The sequence below is a fragment of the Ziziphus jujuba genome, chromosome 9 (assembly GCF_031755915.1).
Source record: "Ziziphus jujuba cultivar Dongzao chromosome 9, ASM3175591v1".
NCBI lineage: Eukaryota > Viridiplantae > Streptophyta > Magnoliopsida > Rosales > Rhamnaceae > Ziziphus > Ziziphus jujuba.
The window spans coordinates 8,180,536-8,198,824 of record NC_083387.1 but is presented as its reverse complement, the minus strand read 5'-3'; the positions used below and the strand labels follow the sequence as shown (position 1 = coordinate 8,198,824).

The following is an 18,289-nucleotide window of genomic DNA, read 5'->3' as shown; positions in this document are numbered from 1 at the left end:
TTTTTTCTTTTTTAAGTTTTTTGAAAGTTAATTTAATTGCTTAAATTTCCATCTTTATAGGCCCATTTGCCTTTTTATTTACTATATTCAATGGTAAAAATTATAAAATGACAATTGATATATATATATATATATATTCATCATCATTAAAGTTTGGGAAAGATAATTTCACCAAGGTTAAGATTTTATACGTGACTTGGACTTAAATATATATTTTTAATAGTTTTTATGATTGAATCAAACCTATAAATATAAGACAATTGAGTTAATAGGAACCAATACAAACATAACCACGTGACTTATTGAGCAAGGGTTTTGACTGAATTTTTATAAAAATCTGAGGGTCCTAGGTGCATTTAATGTTCTTTTTTTACAAAGGGTAGATTGAAAAAACTTTAAAGCTATTAGTTTTGTTACTCCTTCAACTATTTATATATATATATATATATATATAAAAAATTACATTTTGATTCTTAAACTTTTCTTTGTTTGCATTTTGATTTTGAAATTTAGTTTTTTTTTTTTATGTACTTTGTTTCATAAAGTATTTTTTTTTATCTACTGTTTAGCAGTTCTCAAATATGCAATGTAGTTGATAAAACATGCACAGATCTTATGAGATTGTCTAATTTTGTAACTTTTTTTTTTTTTGTTACAGTACGTGTATTATATTTCTCAAAACTACTAAAATTAAATAAAAAATAATTCAAAAACCAAAATGTAGCAAAACATGATATTATGGGATCAAATGCCAAAAAAAAAAAAAAAAAAGATTTAAGGATCAAAGTTCAACTATAAGCATAATTCGGGAACTAAGAAAACTGTTTAACCAAAACTTTATAAATTGAGAATTCTAAATTGTAATAAACTTGAAGTCGTTTGCTCGTGTGGGAAACTATATGTAAGTGTTTTTGTGAGTCTCTTCTTACCATTATATTCAATTGTCCATAATTGGATACTGATTTCAAATAGAAAATTGAGAATATTCACATGATGATTATTGTAATGGTTGTACCCCTTGGTTTCATGGCTTTTGGGGTTTCAATGTTCAAAAGTAGTACTAAGCCACTATCAACACCAAGCAAACTCTATGATACTTCAAAGTTCCGATTAATGTTCACTAATAAAGAGATAAGTTAGCCTATTTTATGGATAGCTATATATGTATTATGCAGTGAATAAAAGAAGGTCAAATTAAGCCCTTAGGGAGTAACCAATATTATGTAAAACGCCTCAAAAATTTTTAGGTGTTTGAAATACATATATATATATATATATATATATATTCCCCTTTTTTGTGTCTCACTTCAAGGTGCATTTCCAAAAAGGAACTTTGGAAACACTACTAATTAATGACAAATTTGTTATTTTAACTCCAAATAAATTAATATAACTGGAGTTCTTGCCAATACATTTATTAATCATATATTTTTATGACTTGAACAAGTTTCTTACAAGTTACAAAAATGAGAGTTTTGTTTTCGTTTAGTAAAACATATGTATAATTTCCAAACCCGATATAATCCAAATGACATTGTAACATCCCACATCAGTTGGAGAGGGGCACGAAGCGGTCTTTATAAGGCTGTGGATACCTCTCCCTTCAAGACGCGTTTTGACAAAACCTTGAGGCCAGGAGGGAGAGAGAGAGTGAACACTGGGCCAAAGAGGATAATATCTTGATGCGGGTGGTACTGGGCTGTTACAGTGGTATTAGAGCCGGACCCGGATCGGTGTGCCAGCGAGGACGCTGGTATTAGAGCCGGACCCGGATCGGTGTGCCAGCGAGGACGCTGGGCCCTAAGGGAGGAGGATTATAACATCCCACATCGGTTAGAGAGGGGCACAAAGCGGTATTTATAAGACTGTGAATACCTCTCTCTTCAAGACGCCTTGAGGCCAGAAAGGAGAGGGTCTCAAGGGGGGAGGATTATAACATCTTACATCGGTTAGAGAGGGGCACAAAGCGGTATTTATAAGATTGTGGATACCTCTCTCTTCAAGACGCCTTGAGGCCAGAAAGGAGAGAGGGAGTGAATCCTGGACCAAAGAGGACAATATAGGAGTGAATCCTGGACCAAAGAGGACAATATAGGCTGTGGATACCTCTCTCTTCAAGATGTCTTGAGGCCAGAAAGGAGAGAGAGAGTGAATCCTGGAAAGGAGAGAGAGAGTGAATCCTGAACCAAAGAGGACAATATCTTGATGCAGATGGTACTACAACTTTAAAATTTGTATATATGTAAGGCAATAGTTTATTCACCAAAAACAAAAACAAAAAGCAACAATTTCAAGAGGGCCCAAAACGAAATTAAACACAGTGAAAAAAACCCAAAAAGAAAATTTGATTTGAAACAACCTTCGGGTCTGCCTAGGTCAAGGGAAGGGAGAGTCACAAATGATGAGATCATGGGGAGGCAATGCAATCACCTTAGTTAATTGGATGGGGTTCATATTTTATGTTTGTGGGGACATATGTCAAATATCAAATGAACACCAATTTAATTTTAATGCCACAAGTCACAATACATAACTTAAGCCAACTATTAAAAACAACGTCAACAATTAATAAATTAAAACCTAGCTAAAAGTAGTCTAAATATTGCATTACAATTTACGAACCTCCATATTTATCTACCATAGAGGAACTCCACACACACACACACACATATATATATATATATATATATGTTGTGAATTCTTATGTTTAATTATCAGAATTCAAAATGTGATGTCATATGGTTTCAAACGTTATAATATCTGCCATTTCCTTCTCATTTATTTTATCTAAAACGAGTGATCAATTATTGTAGCATACTACGACTTGTAAGGTCTTCCTATATATATATAACTCTTGAGTAACACTACAATCTGTCGCTCTTACTCGGAGCGGACACATCCAACATTAGTAAATAATATTAAATAATTTCGTCGAATAGCTGTTGATGTTAGATGATTATTTATTTTGGGTGATGGGTCACTCTCACGAGGCCGGATTAGAAATATATTCCAACACAAGTAACAAAAACTAGCAAGCTGCTTAGTTGAAAATGATTACCGATAATAATTCATACATTATAAATTCAAAATCTAATGATAAAATCCCCTTTTGAATTTATTTAAAAAAAAAAAAAAAAGAAGTTACACAATAAAAATAACAAAAAGAAAAAAAATTCAACAGTTAATATATCAGAGACCTGATGAGAACTTTATTTGTATGTCTATATATATATATATATCCATGAAGATTCTATTGAAGGACTTTCTATGTAATAATTCATATCATCATGCAAATAATATGACACATTATTTAAATATTTTTATTTTATTTTTATTATTAATGATTTATTCTAACTTCTTTTTTTTAAGAAAAAGATTATTATTATTATTATTATTATTATTATTATTATTATTAAGTGAATTGAACCTAGAACCTCGCGCCTATGTGTGTATCCGTTAAGATTTTGCGCAAGGACTTCCAATGTAATAATATCCGTATCATAATACAAATAATTATATATACATTTTTAAAATTTTTGTTTTATTTTTAATGGTTGATTCTTACGTTTCTCAAAATTTTTATTATTCATTTTATTATTATTATTGTTATTATTATAATAATAATTATTATTAGGTGAATCGAACGCAAAACCTCACCCATGGGAGAAGTGTGAACATTGGCGGTCGTGTATATATATATATATATTTAATATGTGATAGACGTGACAGATTCCCTTATACTGCTCATGAAGTTTCATCTTAAAAAAAGTTGATCATAAAGCTTTTACCATACTTAATGGACAGTCCAATAATAAACTCTACCGTTTTTTAGAAATCAATTCAAATTTGAATCCTTTTATCCACGTTATCATAATAAAAAAAAAAAAATATGTTCTTACCTTAATAAAATTATATACATATATATATATATATAAAAGAATTTTATAGTATAGATTTCTGTACTTTTTTATTGTGTGGAGATTAACAAATATGACAATTTTATAAAAATTATGGTATTTATATATAGTATGGACAAGGATTTTTTAAAATCATCATTTTCATGTATATTATTAACTATATATATATATTTTTAAATCATTATTTTAAAAAACGTTCATACAATAAAAAACTAGGTATATACACATCATAAAATACTCCTCTATGAATATATATGTATATATAATTATCATATTTCGTCCAATAAAAGGAGTTGGAAATCAAAAAGAAGCTCCGCAATGGTTACAGTGCTTGTTGATTGATTTCTGGGTCCCTCTCAAAAAGGTGATTGAAATAGTTAATAAATATAACAGTGTAATGATATTGTAATTGTTATAGAATGATTGTTGGCTGTTACATAAAAAAATGGGTGTACCGACAAAACCAAAAAGGGCAAAAAGCTGTACGAAAAGTGAAAGAAAATGAAGCTTTTGGAATTGTTGTACAATAATTGTTTCTAGCTAGAAAAAGATGGTGCTATCAGCGCAGCTGACTCCAACTATCTGACTGACGTGTAGCAAAGCATTTGCCAGACCAGCTCACCACCCTCAAATTATTATTTTTAATTTTTTTAAAACAGTAAATATTGAAGCAGATCCCCATGGACCTTTCTTCTTTTTTGGGTGGGAAGTACCAAGAAAGATCTTGGTTTTTGTGTTCTTCTGATAGAATTTTGTAATTTCCAAATTGTAGAGAAATCAAAGAAATCAAATGGGAGAGTTTTGCATCTTTAGCTTTTAGGATTAGAGACCTAGTGTGTGTCTATTCATTCAATATGTATCTTCTATGTTATTTTGTTGTCAAACAATTTTTTTTTTTGGGTAAATTTGTCAAACAATTTCTTATTCCCATTATTATTGGACGAGTAATAAAATCTCATATGATGTAAAAAAGACGGTATAGAAAATAATAATAATAAACAAACAGATAAAGAAAGGGAAACTCTATTAATGGGCAAACTAAAGTGAAGGAATCCATCCATTATTGATGATTGCGAATTTTTACAGCGTTTTCATAATAATGATTTTAGATATTATTTTAGTGGAAATATCAATGATAATTTCCTTAAGAAAAATGATAGCAATAAGATTTTAATGTTTCTTTTAAAACAAAAGTATTTTTGATGTTGTTCATTCAAAAAAAAAAAAAAAAGGTTTTGATGTTTATAAAAAACTTTTTTTCAGCAATTGTTGCTTGGATATTGTGAATTTATTTAGTTACATAAAAATGGAAAAAGGAAATATTACTTGATGATTAATTTTATTCACAAATCAAGATGATTTTTTTTTTTTTTTTTTTTTTGGGTAATACAAAAATGAAGATGATGCACATAAACATCCAAACTGGAGGGAAAAAAAAAAAAAGTTAGATGAATATGTAACTCTTTCTGTTCTTAATTTGGCACCGAATTTCCATACCTTTAATAATGAAAATGATAATAATAATAATAACAATAATAATGCAAGGTCTTAATGCCAAGACATCAGAAATGAGGCCATTAATGAAAAAGGTCGGTGGAGTCAGAATAGTATTTGTAGTCTACGTTGGACATTCAGTCTTAAACTTGTAAAAATGATACAACAGCATATTCGATCATAAATGTTTTCTTATCATATTGGAAACAACGAAAAAGAAAATGTGCATTCATATTTTCAAAAATCATATTATAGTACAAATTTTATATAGAAAATTATTGGCTATCCTTTCACAATTTTATTTGAAATCAAAGTTGGTATACAACTAATAAAGGAGAGATGCAATTTCATTTCTTCTCCTTTTAGAATGAATTCTGAGAAAAAAAGAATATATTCAATTCTTTTATATTTCACTATTTCAATCATACATTTGGTAAAATGAAAATTGAGTGTGTATGTCCAAGTGTGAACAAAGTTTTTCCGTATATACAACAGCAATGTAAGCTATGCTAGAAAATGACAAAAATTTAAAGTAGCTTCAGCAACAAGATTACCCATCATTATCCACAAACCAAGCACCAATAGAACACCTAATATAGAGGTAAAACCAACATAAAATCACAAGATCAAAGTACTAACTAGTAACGTGCTGTAATGGAGGCCAAGCAATTTCATTATCATCTGTGTAGCCCTGGATCAGAAAATCTGTGCAGTTCTTTCGGCATCCATGGTTATAAGGGTTACGAAACCGCCCATCTGGTCCACGAAGATACCCATATCGAATAGCATTTGCAGATTCATTTGTGGTGATATTACGAGCTATCTGCTTCACAGATATGAAAACTCAATCCATTAGTAACTTAACACCTAACTCCATGGACTGAATTAACCTTGTCAGGACACATCTTAAGAGCCAAAGAACTAAATGCAACCTGAGGTCTTTCTAAGTCTAAAATAAATTTACTCATTTTTGCTACATACAATTGATTAATCAATGTCATACATTCTCTTTTCCATTATTAGAAGATTGAAAAATTCCAAAAATAGTGTTAAGGATAAGCCATAGCATTGGTAATATATATATATATATATATATAGAGAGAGAGAGAGAGAGGAGAAGGGGGGGGGGGAAGCTGCAACATCTTTAAACTAACTGCTAAACATTCTTTAATAGCAACTTCTCAACAAAGTATTCCATAGATGTAATAAAATTGAAACCGAGGGATCGATACTACTATTACTAATTTGGCTTTTCCATAGAAGTAAAAATAATTATTAAACCAAGACTTCTACAGAGTAAAGGCAATGCTAAGAAAGCAAAGGCTTAGATAAGGTAGCCAATTGTGAGGATATTGACTATTAATGCTTAATTAAAATGGGGAAGACTAGTCTACCTTCACCATTTATAGTCTTGTAGGGAGGGGTTTATGGGGCTTGTTTTGATGTTATTTGTTGCTTGGCATGGCAATTTGTTGGGAATAAATTGAGGCCAGTATCGTGTAGTATCCCTTAAAGTGCTTTAATATCTTTGAATTGAGAGGTGTAGGTAGTAAAACGGCAGAGCTAGTCTACCTTCTCCATTTATATTCCTGTAGGGAAGGGTTTATGGGGCTTGTTTTGATGTCATTTGTTGCTTGGCATAGCTATTTGTTAGGAATAAATTGAGGCCAGTTTCGTGTAGCATCGCTTTGAGGGTGCTTTAATATCTTTGAACTGAGAGGTGTAGGTTGTATGAGGAAGAAGGAATAATATACTCAAACACAAGAACAATACTTAATGAGGTTTATTTCATAGATAACATGTTTAACTCCATTGATCTTATAATCATATCTTAATTTCAATATTTTTCTTATGCCTTATATGCTTCTTTGTTTTGTTGCCATCTACTCCCAGCTATTTTCAGTTAATTGTTTTAATGATAAAATTTTAAATAATCGACATTCAGGGCACAAGACATGTTTTTTTATCCCAATCTGAGGCCAGCAAACTGTAAAAACTAATTAGTCATTAGAACATATCAAACAATCTCTCCAACCGAAAAAGAGGCACATAAATACATAAAGTAACGATCTAGTAACTACCTGATAAGCCTGCACAGTGGTCAGAGTTGTAGCAGCGATCAAGATAACGACATCCCCAACCAGAAATGTAACAATAGCCGGATATTGGACTATCACTTGATGAATCCAGGATCCTTCAGCTGGCAATGCTGGCACTGCTGTCCAAATCCCTGACACAAGAAAATTATAATTGTATTACTCCTAAGTGAACTGTATAAACATATTATCACAATATAGCATGGGTCATTGCAAGACTAGTTTGCCAAAGTCCACATACTTTGAACAGCAACGGCGGCACCAAGGAATGATGTCAATGTTCCCATGCAGATAAAAATAAAGAAATCTCTTTTGTTCCTCTGCAAGATACATAATGGTAAGACTAGTGAAGCTGGTGAGAAGAAAAAGCTAAACAAGAAAACTGATACAATCATAAGATGTAAAGTAGCGTTTTATCCATTCAAAAGGAAAAACTACTCGCATGGGTCAGACCAAGTAATAAATGTAGTTAAAAATTTGAAAATGGTAAAAATATAAAGCACTAAAAAAAGAATAAATCTCAGAGGCAGGACTTGGAAAGAACTTATGCCCTGATCCACGATATCTTAACTGGAAACAACTAAGCCATTCTAGAAGTATTCAACTAACGAACTCTACTTTTTCTTGCACTAACGTAGTAATCACAACTTCTTACCTTCCCTACACAATTGGATATCCATGGACAGTGATGGTCAAACTGTTCCACACATCGTTTACAAGTAGGACAGTGCCTAGAACGAACAGGTCTAATTATCTGAAATAGAAACGAAATTGAGAACATAAACCAAATTGATTCAAGAAAGCATCTCAAACACATAATATGTAATCATTTTTTAAAAAGAAAACATCAACAAGCAAACCTTGCAGGTAGGGCAAAGTTGAGACCAATTTCCCACCCAAACAGAGGAGCTGTTCAAATCAATATTCAACAAAGGATCCTGCAGAACATCAGACTATCATCTCTGAGTACAAAAGGACAAGTCACAGCCAAGACAGCATAACCAAACACCATTAACATATGCATTCTTACTACTAAAATGCATATTGAATTACATATATAGGTCCAAAGATCTGAGGCATAAATTATCATTACCTACTTTCCAATGTCATTACGAGTTAGATGTCCATTAACAACCAAGTATGGATTCGGAAGGCCACTGACAATCTACCGAATAATTTTGTCTTCATATGATCTTTGATAACGATCTAATAAACAGGATCTGGTTAATTTTAAACATTGGACCATGTTTCAATTGTTATTTGAGTTTAATATTAGATCTGCTTAAAGGCAGGCCATCTTTTTCTTTTTTTTTTTTTTTTTTTCCTGATTCATAAACATTGATGGCCATAACAAGATGGTCACTGTTTTGCATGCATAATGGCTATCCTTGCTGTATGATTCTAGTTTTGGGCAAGTGACCTAATAGGGAAGGGGTGGGGGAACCAAAGCGTAACAGTGTCTCAGTTTAATTGGCAGTTGAAACGTCAACAAGAAAGAGGCTGCATACCTCAGTATTAATATTACTTCCTGAGTCCACAGGTCGTTTTATATAACCTGGATCTCTGCTGCAAGAAAGTGGAGAGAATAATGATGGTATTGCTAATATATGAACAATCTAACAGGAGCATTCTAATATATACATCATTAAAAAGCTCAATTTTTCAATAAAAATACCATTTATGGTGGATAATATAATCTCTCAGCATTGTATTAAATGCCAAAAAAGAGTCGTAATCGAGTGGCACAAGAGCTTATGGGTGGGCCTAGGTGTCCTTAAAGGAAGGAATAAAAAGAGAAAATAAACATATTATCACCTATATAGATATATCATTGTCCCAAAAAAAAAAAAAAAACACTATATGGCTCTTTTTTGTTTTTTTTTTTTAGCTCATGGGTGGGCCTAAGTGTCCTTAATGGAAGGAACAAGAAGAGAAAACAAACATATTATCAACTTTAGCTCTATTTTTTTTAGGTCATCATGTTGTCAACCATGTTAAGCTTACAATTATATAAGCTTCAGATACATAATTGGATCTAATGATGGTGCATATCAGAGGCTAAAGTAGTTTTGTATTCGATCCACATTCCTCTTAATTTATTGTGCTTTACATGTAACAACCCACTTTCAGTCTTGTTATTTGACAAGCCGACACTTGAGCATAATTGGGCCCACTTCCTAAGAGTCCAAGGTTTAGGGATTGATGGAACTTTTAATGTATTAAGACTAATACATCCACAGGAAATAATTACATATTGTCTATTATAAGACCAATATACATCCACAGCAAATAATTAAATATTGTCTCTTAGCATCATACAAAAGACATGAAAACACAGTCAGGTCAAGTCAAGCCATATGACAATTTTAATAACCTTTATGCATTACTAAGCCATCAATAAAAACCTAATAACCCTTTTTCTCCAACATGTAACCATAAAGTAGTCAAGTTCTGTGGGTATGGGTGTGGGCATGGGTGTACAACAATACATATACTTACCCACACAACAAAAGCATAAAATTGGAAAATAACCAAACTGAATGTTACAAGCCACCATATTAACTCCCAGTGGTAACAAATAACAAAATAGAATGTTACACTTTGATCCCTTAAGTATGTTCAAGAAAAGAGATTCAACAATATCAGAAAAAATGGATAAGAACTGATAATTATGTAGTACTCAATTAGTTTATCAAATCTTAACAGGGAAAAGAATTACCTACTACACCTGTAGAACATTACGAGCGAACCAATTGCGATAGAAATAGCAGTCCATGCCCAGAGGCCAACAACCGCAGTAACCTTCGGCAGATTAGGAGCTAAGAATGAGTTGCTAAAAGTCAGTCATAATGAAGAAAGGAACATACATCCATATTCTGTTCAAGGAAGGGCTGAAATAATGTAGCTCAATTACCAGCAAGAACTGAGTTCAGGAAGAGAACCGTGTGAAGGATTATGATAGCCAACAAAATAGGAGCATAACCAATATCTGCCTTCTTTCCACTAAGAAATTTGTCTCCCCAGCAGTAAGTCTGAGCCCTCTGCACTTTAGACTGCACAGAACGAAAATAACAAAATTTGTTCAAGCAACTTCATATGAAAGAAAAACACAAAAAGCACAACCAGCTATAAATTGTGGTGATGGAACTATCATTGACAAAGGAAGAATTTGCAAAACTACAAAACAAAAACAGCAAATTATAAATAAATAAATAAAATTTAAAGAAGTCAGTCAGGCAAGAGACAAAATGTGTAAAATTATTGTTCCAATCTTGACAATAAATATTTCAGCTCCACCAAAGTGTATATCAATTTTGTGCTTATATCAATCGATATCTACATGCGTCTGCATATGTCATTATAAATGGCTCTGTAAGATTTGAACAGAGAAAAGAACATGACAAGGACACCCAAGTTGATGCCAACACTGAACCTTCATATATCGAAGTCTTGCTAAACCTATATCAATGGATCTCCAAAAACAAAGCCTTGTAGTAACAAGAAACTCATTTCCCATTAGCCGCTCAAATTCACAATTCCTATTTAGATTCATTAGTACAAAAAATATACTACCAGGGGCAACGTACAAGAAAAAGAGCGACATGCCGATGACCTTTATCAGATGCAAGCTGAATAGGAGTAAATCCAGCATTGTCTTTCACCATTAATTCCTGCTTAGTGCCAGCATGTACAAGCACAGTGCAAGCCTCTAAATTCCCTCCAATGGCAGCCCAATGCAATGGGGTACAACCTATAAGTAACAACAGAATGTTTGACATCTTTACAACAAATAAGCAAAACTATTTAAAATAAATTTTTTAAAAAAAAATTATTAAAATAAAATAAAATAAAAAAACTACCAATCTGGTAAAGAAAAACTCACTCAATTTATTTAAAAGCCACCACTTGTTGAGAAGAAATCCTAATCACTGTAAGACTATACTATAAAAGTGTATTAAGACAGTTTTGAAACTTGCTTTCCAGTTTATAGGTGAAAAAAATATATATATATATATACTTTATTTTTAGCATTGATGCTTGAAAAGATCTTTTAGAATACACTTTATTTTTAGCATTGATGCTTGAAAAGATCTTTTAGACAGGAGTCATGAATAATTCAGATATATGATATATTGTCAATGTAAGTTTGAGACTCACCGATGCGGATACATAGATATCTATTTACTTATCAAAAACAAATGCAACACTTCGATAGATATAGGTCTTGGTGATGCAAAATAGATATGGATACAGTAATGTCGATGGACCACTGGACGTTATATAATACAGAAAATCTTTTCTTACAAGAATATAGTAAACAATTATCATTGTATTGCTTTCCATTTCTAACAATATCAATAAGGTAACAGCAGAAAAATTGTACAATATATTAAGAGAATAACAAATACCCGTTCAGAATACCTTCTTTATCCTGTCTCCCTTGGCATGCATCTCTAAACAAAAGTAATCTAATTGTATCTGCAAATCCCTTATATGCAGCCCTGGATCAGATGATCAGAAAAAATAGTTTTCTCAACAATCTTAGAACAATTACATCAATATTTACAAATTTGAGAAGACAGTAGCACATTACTTATAACTAATCACTTGAACCCACCTCATGAAAAGTTTAATTTGCTAATCACCAAAAAAGAACACAGCTTTATATAGGATTGTTTTTGCATAATTGAGCACCATCAGATTCAAAAAACCACAGTATGCATGTTAAAAACAACATATCATAATTCATAGCTTCTTGGCATACCAATGAAGAGGACTTCTGCCCTCATTATCAGGTGCTTCAAAATCAGCACGATACTTAGCAACAATGTGGTTTAGGAAAGCTGTCTGTCCATATTGAGCAGCAACGTGAACTGCCTGCGCTAAACTTCCATGAGCATTGACATAATAAACTAACTGACTATTCATAAGTTGAACATTGCAGGCACAAACTTTATCTGTCTAATCTGAAACTTTTACATGGAGCTGTGGGAACTTTTAGATGTCTTCCCAAAATGAACTTACATTAGGAAACACCCATCGAAGCTTACTCTTACATCTAAACCTTAAAAAATCGGTCATTTACAAATTTTCCAACTCTGAATGGGAAACAATAAAAAATGAAATGTAAACAATACCCGGTACCCGTTTCCATCGGCAGCCTCAACCCGAGCTCCATTCTGCATGAGCACATCTGCCACTGCCACAGAACCCTGCACTGCCGCCCAATGCAACGCTGTTTGTAGTCGACCATCAGCGGCATTGACATCGCCTCCGTGCTTAAGCAACATCAAGAGAAGCAATATTCAACTATATCAACTTCAAGCCAATTCATACACATAAGTGCAAACACACACACACACACACAAACACGCTTCATCAAAGTTCCAACCAAGCAACTCCAAACGAATTTTACTTGTCAATTTTTATTAATTTGTTTCTTTTTTTCTCTTTCAACACCAATTGAAACGAACTAACCAAAGAATTGAAAATGTTCCACGCAAAAACCACCACATGAATCGAGAATTTCAGCATAAAATCAGCATAAAGAACAATCTTACTTCCACAGAAAAAAATAAAAAATAAAAAATAAATAAAAACAGAATACCTCGATTATGTATTGCGTAATATCGGGGAAGTTGTTGAGAGCAGCCCATTGAAGAGGGTAATAACCATTGACGTTGGGCTCCGAGACAGAAGCACCGTCTTCCTCAACGAACTTCCGCAGCTTCTGGAAATCTCCATAAGCAGAAGCAGTGAAGACGTCGAAGACAACCACTTGGCTTGGGGTTTTCTGAGTTGTGGAGTCGGACGAGACAACCTCGATCTCCGACGAAGCCATTTCGCACTGAGTTCGGCAGGCGTTTCTTTTACGACGCTTCGGAGGTGCTCCAGAGCTCCGAATCTGAAACCTAATATTTGATTCTCTTATAGAGCTTTTTGCATTGACAGTTGGAAAAGCAAACGAAGGTGCTCAGTCTGAGTAAAAAAGCTTCTTCCGCAAGCTTATGCAAGAATCAAAAAAGAAAACGATACTTTTAGCACTTTGTGCAAGAAAATGATATTCGGAGGAGGAGGAGGAGGCCCTGACCCGCCCAACTGTGCACCTAACGCCACTTCCATCGAAATTAGATGCTGACGGAAATCCCAAATGTATATAAACTTATGTCCCTTGATTATCAAGCTTGTACATTTTGATCTTTGACTTTCTTTTTTTACTTTTTTTTTCCCTTAGCATTTTGATTTTTGATTTTTAATTTTTTTATATTTTGATTCTATAATAATTTTTTATCTATTTTTTGTCACATGTAATAAAACATTATTATTTACAAAATCCATGTATTGTATGTTGCATTAGCAATGTTGTACATATTAAAACTCCTAAACAAACAGATAAAAAAAAAAAATTTGTTGAAGCACCAAAATGCCAAAAAATAAAACTTATGCCCACAGAAAAAAAAAAAAAAAAAAAGGACTCAAAGCGTAAAAACTTAGTAATTGAGATGGGTCCTAAATAAAAATTAACTTAAAAAGGGATTTTAACTCTATTACTCGCTGGTTTTTTAATTTTTTTATTTAACCTTAATCTACAGACTTAAGTTTTTGGTATATAATTATTTTTATTCCAATTTTTGGCAGGTTTAATGCATGCAACACAACGGCCAAACAAAAAAAAAAAAAAGTAAAAAAAAAAAAGAAAGATTATAAAATCAAACAACCTTATAAAAATGCTATGCCATTAGGTTAGATGTGCATCTTAAAATTGCTAAAAATTTGACAACAAATTATTTAATAAGATTAAAGTGCACCAACATCTAAAGTTTAGGACCAAAGTATATAAAAATAAAAATTCAAAAGTCAGACGGTACTGATCAAATATAATTCAAACCAACAAAGTAAGTAAATAATTTATCTTTTTGATAAAAAAAATGGCAGCGGCAGATGTCGTGACATATATATATATATATCCTCTCTTATATATGAGCTTTATATGCTATACAAGGGATATATGGTTCCGTGAGAGGAGTGCATGGTACACTGAAATTTTTTTTTTCCGCACTATACACACTTGTGAAAAAAGTTGAGTGAGTAGAGGAGTAAATTACTAAAAAGTATAGTATGGTGATCGGGTTGACCCGACAACAATCTCTCACTCTCTCGCTCTCTCCTTGAGATCAGTGGGACTCAAGCCAATGAAATCTCACCACCTGTTATGTGGCTCAAAATCCCACTTTTAAACTCATTTTTTTTTCTAGCTTCTTTATATCCATCTCTCTCTCATTGACTCGCAGGGACTCTTTTAACACATTCAAGACACACTCTCACTGTCCATCCATGGCGACGGCAAGAGTCATGGCCATCGCAAACACCACCGCCACCACTTCCTGCTTGCTTTCCAAGTCGATTCATTTCCTGCCCAAGCAGGGTCCGTTTAACCCCCGCGCTTGCTTCACCAGGAGAGTACCGTCGCTCAAGAAGTCTTTCACTTGTACCGCCATCTATAACCCCCAGGTTCAGGTCAAGGAGCAAGGTCAGCCTGAAACCCTCGATTATAGAGTCTTCTTCGTCGACAATTCCGGAAAGAAGGTAAGTTTTTTTTTTCCCCTTTTTTTTTTTTTGTTTTTTCAGATTGTTTATTGTTCTGTGGTGTTTGTTTGGTTGGTTACTGGGAAAAATATTGGAAAAGTTAAGAGATGAATCTGGCATTGTGCCAGGTGTAAATTATGGATTAAGCTTCGTTTTATTTGGTTGCTGAAAAAAAAAAAGTTTAGAAATTTTATTTTTTAATTAAAAAAAAATCAAAGCTTTTGTATTTTATGTGGGAGATAATACTATTGCACTTCAGCAAATGAAACTCTTTGGCTATGTATGTAAATTGGGATGATTTATTCTTTGCAGATTAAGCAATTGTATAGTCGATAATTAAAGTATATATTGCTCAAAATAAATAACAAAATAAAATTGCTGCTTCTAAAATGCTACTCGAAATTGCTTACAATAACTGTAACTTGATATTTATTTGTTCAATTTGTCGAACTTTTCCATATTTCTATTGGTTAATGATATTGAGGGCTGTTGTCTTGTAATCTCATGGTTTTGTGAGACTTAGTCTGCATTTTATTAGCCTGTTAATTTGTTTATTACCAGACCTCTAAACCAAAATTCGGGCTCCTGTGCAGATTTCCCCTTGGCATGATATTCCACTGCATTTGGGTGATGGTGCATTCAATTTTGTTGTCGAAATACCCAAAGAATCAAGTGCAAAGATGGAGGTTGCTACTGATGAGCAGTACACTCCAATAAAACAGGATACAAAGAAAGGAAAGCTTCGATATTATCCGTAAGCCACTAAAACTCTACCTATCACTGATCTAGTAGTTTCTTTACCATGTGCTCTTGATCTGTTAATATAATTTCATCATTGAAAATCCACTTTCTTGAATTTCTGCTTTCTGAATATTCTTTTTTGAAAATATATTTCCAGTTACAATATAAATTGGAATTATGGATTACTACCACAAACCTGGGAAGACCCATCCTTTGCTAACTCTGAAGTTGAAGGGGCATTAGGGGATAATGATCCAGGTATAATCAGTCTCTTTAGTTCTCTTGCGTATTCTTTCCCTTTGTTAATGGTACTGTTAAAATAAAGTCCTTTTTTTTTTTCTTTTTTTTTTTTTTTTTTACACTTAAAACTTGCAGTTGATGTTGTTGAGATTGGTGAAAGGCGGAGAAACATTGGTGAGGTTCTCAGAGTCAAGCCTTTGGGTGCTTTAGCTATGATTGATGAGGGAGAACTTGACTGGAAAATAGTTGCAATTTCATTGGACGATCCAAAAGCTTCACTTGTGAATGATGTTGATGATGTTGAGAAGCATTTCCCAGTACGTCTTTTTTTTTCCTACCCGTTTTTTCAATTTTTTCCTTATTCATCCTTTGTTATGACGTTCTTAGCCGGTGGAAGGGGTAAGGGAGAAGGGTTGATACTGGTAGGATGGAAATTTATATACCTAACTGGCCGAATAACTGAAAAGCAATGCTGTTAGTGAAGAATGTTTGTGGAAGAGACCGAAGAGTGTGAAGTATGAATTGGATCACATTGATTATTTGCAGTAGTTACAATTCTAATGAGTAAGAGACCATTGTAAATGTTTGAGGTACCTTAGGCATCCTCCTGCAGTTAAATTAAAAATGTGTTTTGAGTGTGTTTTTTAGTTTCGCACAACATGTTGTATATTGATAGCCTTTTAGAATTCCTCTGGACTTATTCGATGTTGGTAAGAGTGAGTATAACTGTTTTCTTGGGCAGAGATGTCTTAGATAATGGAGAGCAATGGAAGATTGGGAGTTTGTGGAATCTCTAATTTTATTTTCTTATGCAAATAAATTGAGACCGTTAACTAGTAATACAATGGCTTGCTGTGTCTTGAAAGTGTATTAGGAAGAATAGAATAGATTCTTCAAAGTTATGTATTTGTGGCTTGAACTAGTTCTGGGAGAATCTTTATGGTAAATACTTTGTAAGCACTATAGTTGATTGCTTGTTGTGAATACAAAGTTTCGTATTCATAAGCTCTTCCAATCACTCTTCTTCTCATGGTCAATTGAAATATTTGAGCATTATCTTTATTTAACAAATTATTTATTTGAGCGTTATCTTTATTTAACAATATTATTTTTTCTATATTTGGCCCTCATTTCTGAACGCTATTGTGAAAATGCTGTATTTGTTACTTCCACCATCCCCCAATAAAAAAGTTTTAAAAAAGTACACACAAGACTCAAAATGTTTCTTGTGTCAGACTCAAAAACAAGCTCATTCAAAAGGTCAGTTGATAGTTATCCCTGAAGTTGTTCTCTTAGTATGCTTGTTTTGACTTGATGTATAGTCACTTTACTGAGTTTCCTGGTAAGTACCAATTGGCTCTACTTTGTGACATCAAAGTTATAGGGTACAGATATTTGCTCTTTTAGAAACAAATTATTTGAGGAATAATATAGCATTTGCTTTTGTGCGTTCGTAGTTCGGTATTTCAATCACTATATATGTAAAGGACAAAATGTACAAGATTTATGTTTATGCAACAAATTAAAGCTACGAAATTGTAGCGCCTAATTAATTGGTTTCCTTCAGGGCACACTCACTGCAATAAGAGACTGGTTTAGAGATTACAAGATCCCTGATGGAAAGCCTGCTAACAAGTTTGGTCTTGGCAACAAGGCAGCAAACAAGGTAATCTTAAATCTTGATTTCACTGCATCAATCTTTTCCAGCTGCTCTCTCATTATCGATATATCATGGATTTTGAAGCTGATTCTAGAAATAATTTGTGTCAGGATTATGCACTTAAAGTCATCACTGAAACCAACGAATCGTGGGCTAAACTTGTGAAGAGATCAGTAGCTGGAGGAGAGCTGTCACTTGTATAGAGGAATTGGTAGGATGAGAACTGCAGATGCTATAGCTTGTATTCTTATTGAATTCATTAAGATCTTTCTACTAGCCGAGTCCTGGTAATATATAAATGTTTGACGGTATTGCCAATTTTTTTTTCCCTATTGAGCTGAAATGAACCATTAGTCTCCTCTAATCTCTTCTATTTTCTGCTGTAGACAAAAATATTTAGGTCTTAATTATGAAATGAAACTTTCTATTCTGGACTGCAAGACTTACATTTAAATTTAACATGCTTTATGGTTTTAAAATTTATTGTTCTGTTCTGTATGTAAAGGATGAAAAATGGGTGCGTTTAGGTTGCAGTAATTAGTCATTTTACTTCT

General features: G+C 32.9%; 2 protein-coding genes across 3 annotated transcripts; one reads left to right on the top strand and one right to left on the bottom strand.

Annotated features, from left to right (window-relative positions):
• Positions 1-5,802: 5,802 nt before the first annotated feature.
• Positions 5,803-13,648, bottom strand: LOC107426800 (probable protein S-acyltransferase 23). 2 transcript variants are annotated; one of them, XM_016037085.4, is made up of 13 exons: positions 13,116-13,648; positions 12,646-12,786; positions 12,273-12,385; positions 11,930-12,009; positions 11,095-11,258; positions 10,422-10,560; positions 10,227-10,326; positions 9,016-9,073; positions 8,368-8,445; positions 8,163-8,261; positions 7,749-7,827; positions 7,493-7,641; positions 5,803-6,234 (listed from the first exon to the last, which is right to left on the bottom strand). In XM_016037085.4, the coding sequence occupies exons 1-13, from the start codon at positions 13,347-13,349 to the stop codon at positions 6,046-6,048; spliced, it is 1,623 nt and encodes a 540-aa protein (XP_015892571.1). In that variant the 5' UTR covers positions 13,350-13,648; the 3' UTR covers positions 5,803-6,045. The 2 variants fall into 2 exon arrangements, with proteins under 2 accessions (XP_015892571.1, XP_015892573.1); XM_016037087.4 differs by having other exon boundaries at positions 9,016-9,070.
• Positions 13,649-14,768: 1,120 nt separating this feature from the next.
• LOC107426734 (soluble inorganic pyrophosphatase 6, chloroplastic) lies at positions 14,769-18,175 on the top strand. Its single transcript, XM_016036996.4, has 6 exons — positions 14,769-15,094; positions 15,688-15,848; positions 15,993-16,093; positions 16,211-16,392; positions 17,643-17,741; positions 17,846-18,175. Exons 1-6 carry the CDS (start codon positions 14,843-14,845, stop codon positions 17,936-17,938), a joined length of 888 nt encoding a protein of 295 aa, XP_015892482.1. The 5' UTR covers positions 14,769-14,842; the 3' UTR covers positions 17,939-18,175.
• Positions 18,176-18,289: the final 114 nt, after the last annotated feature.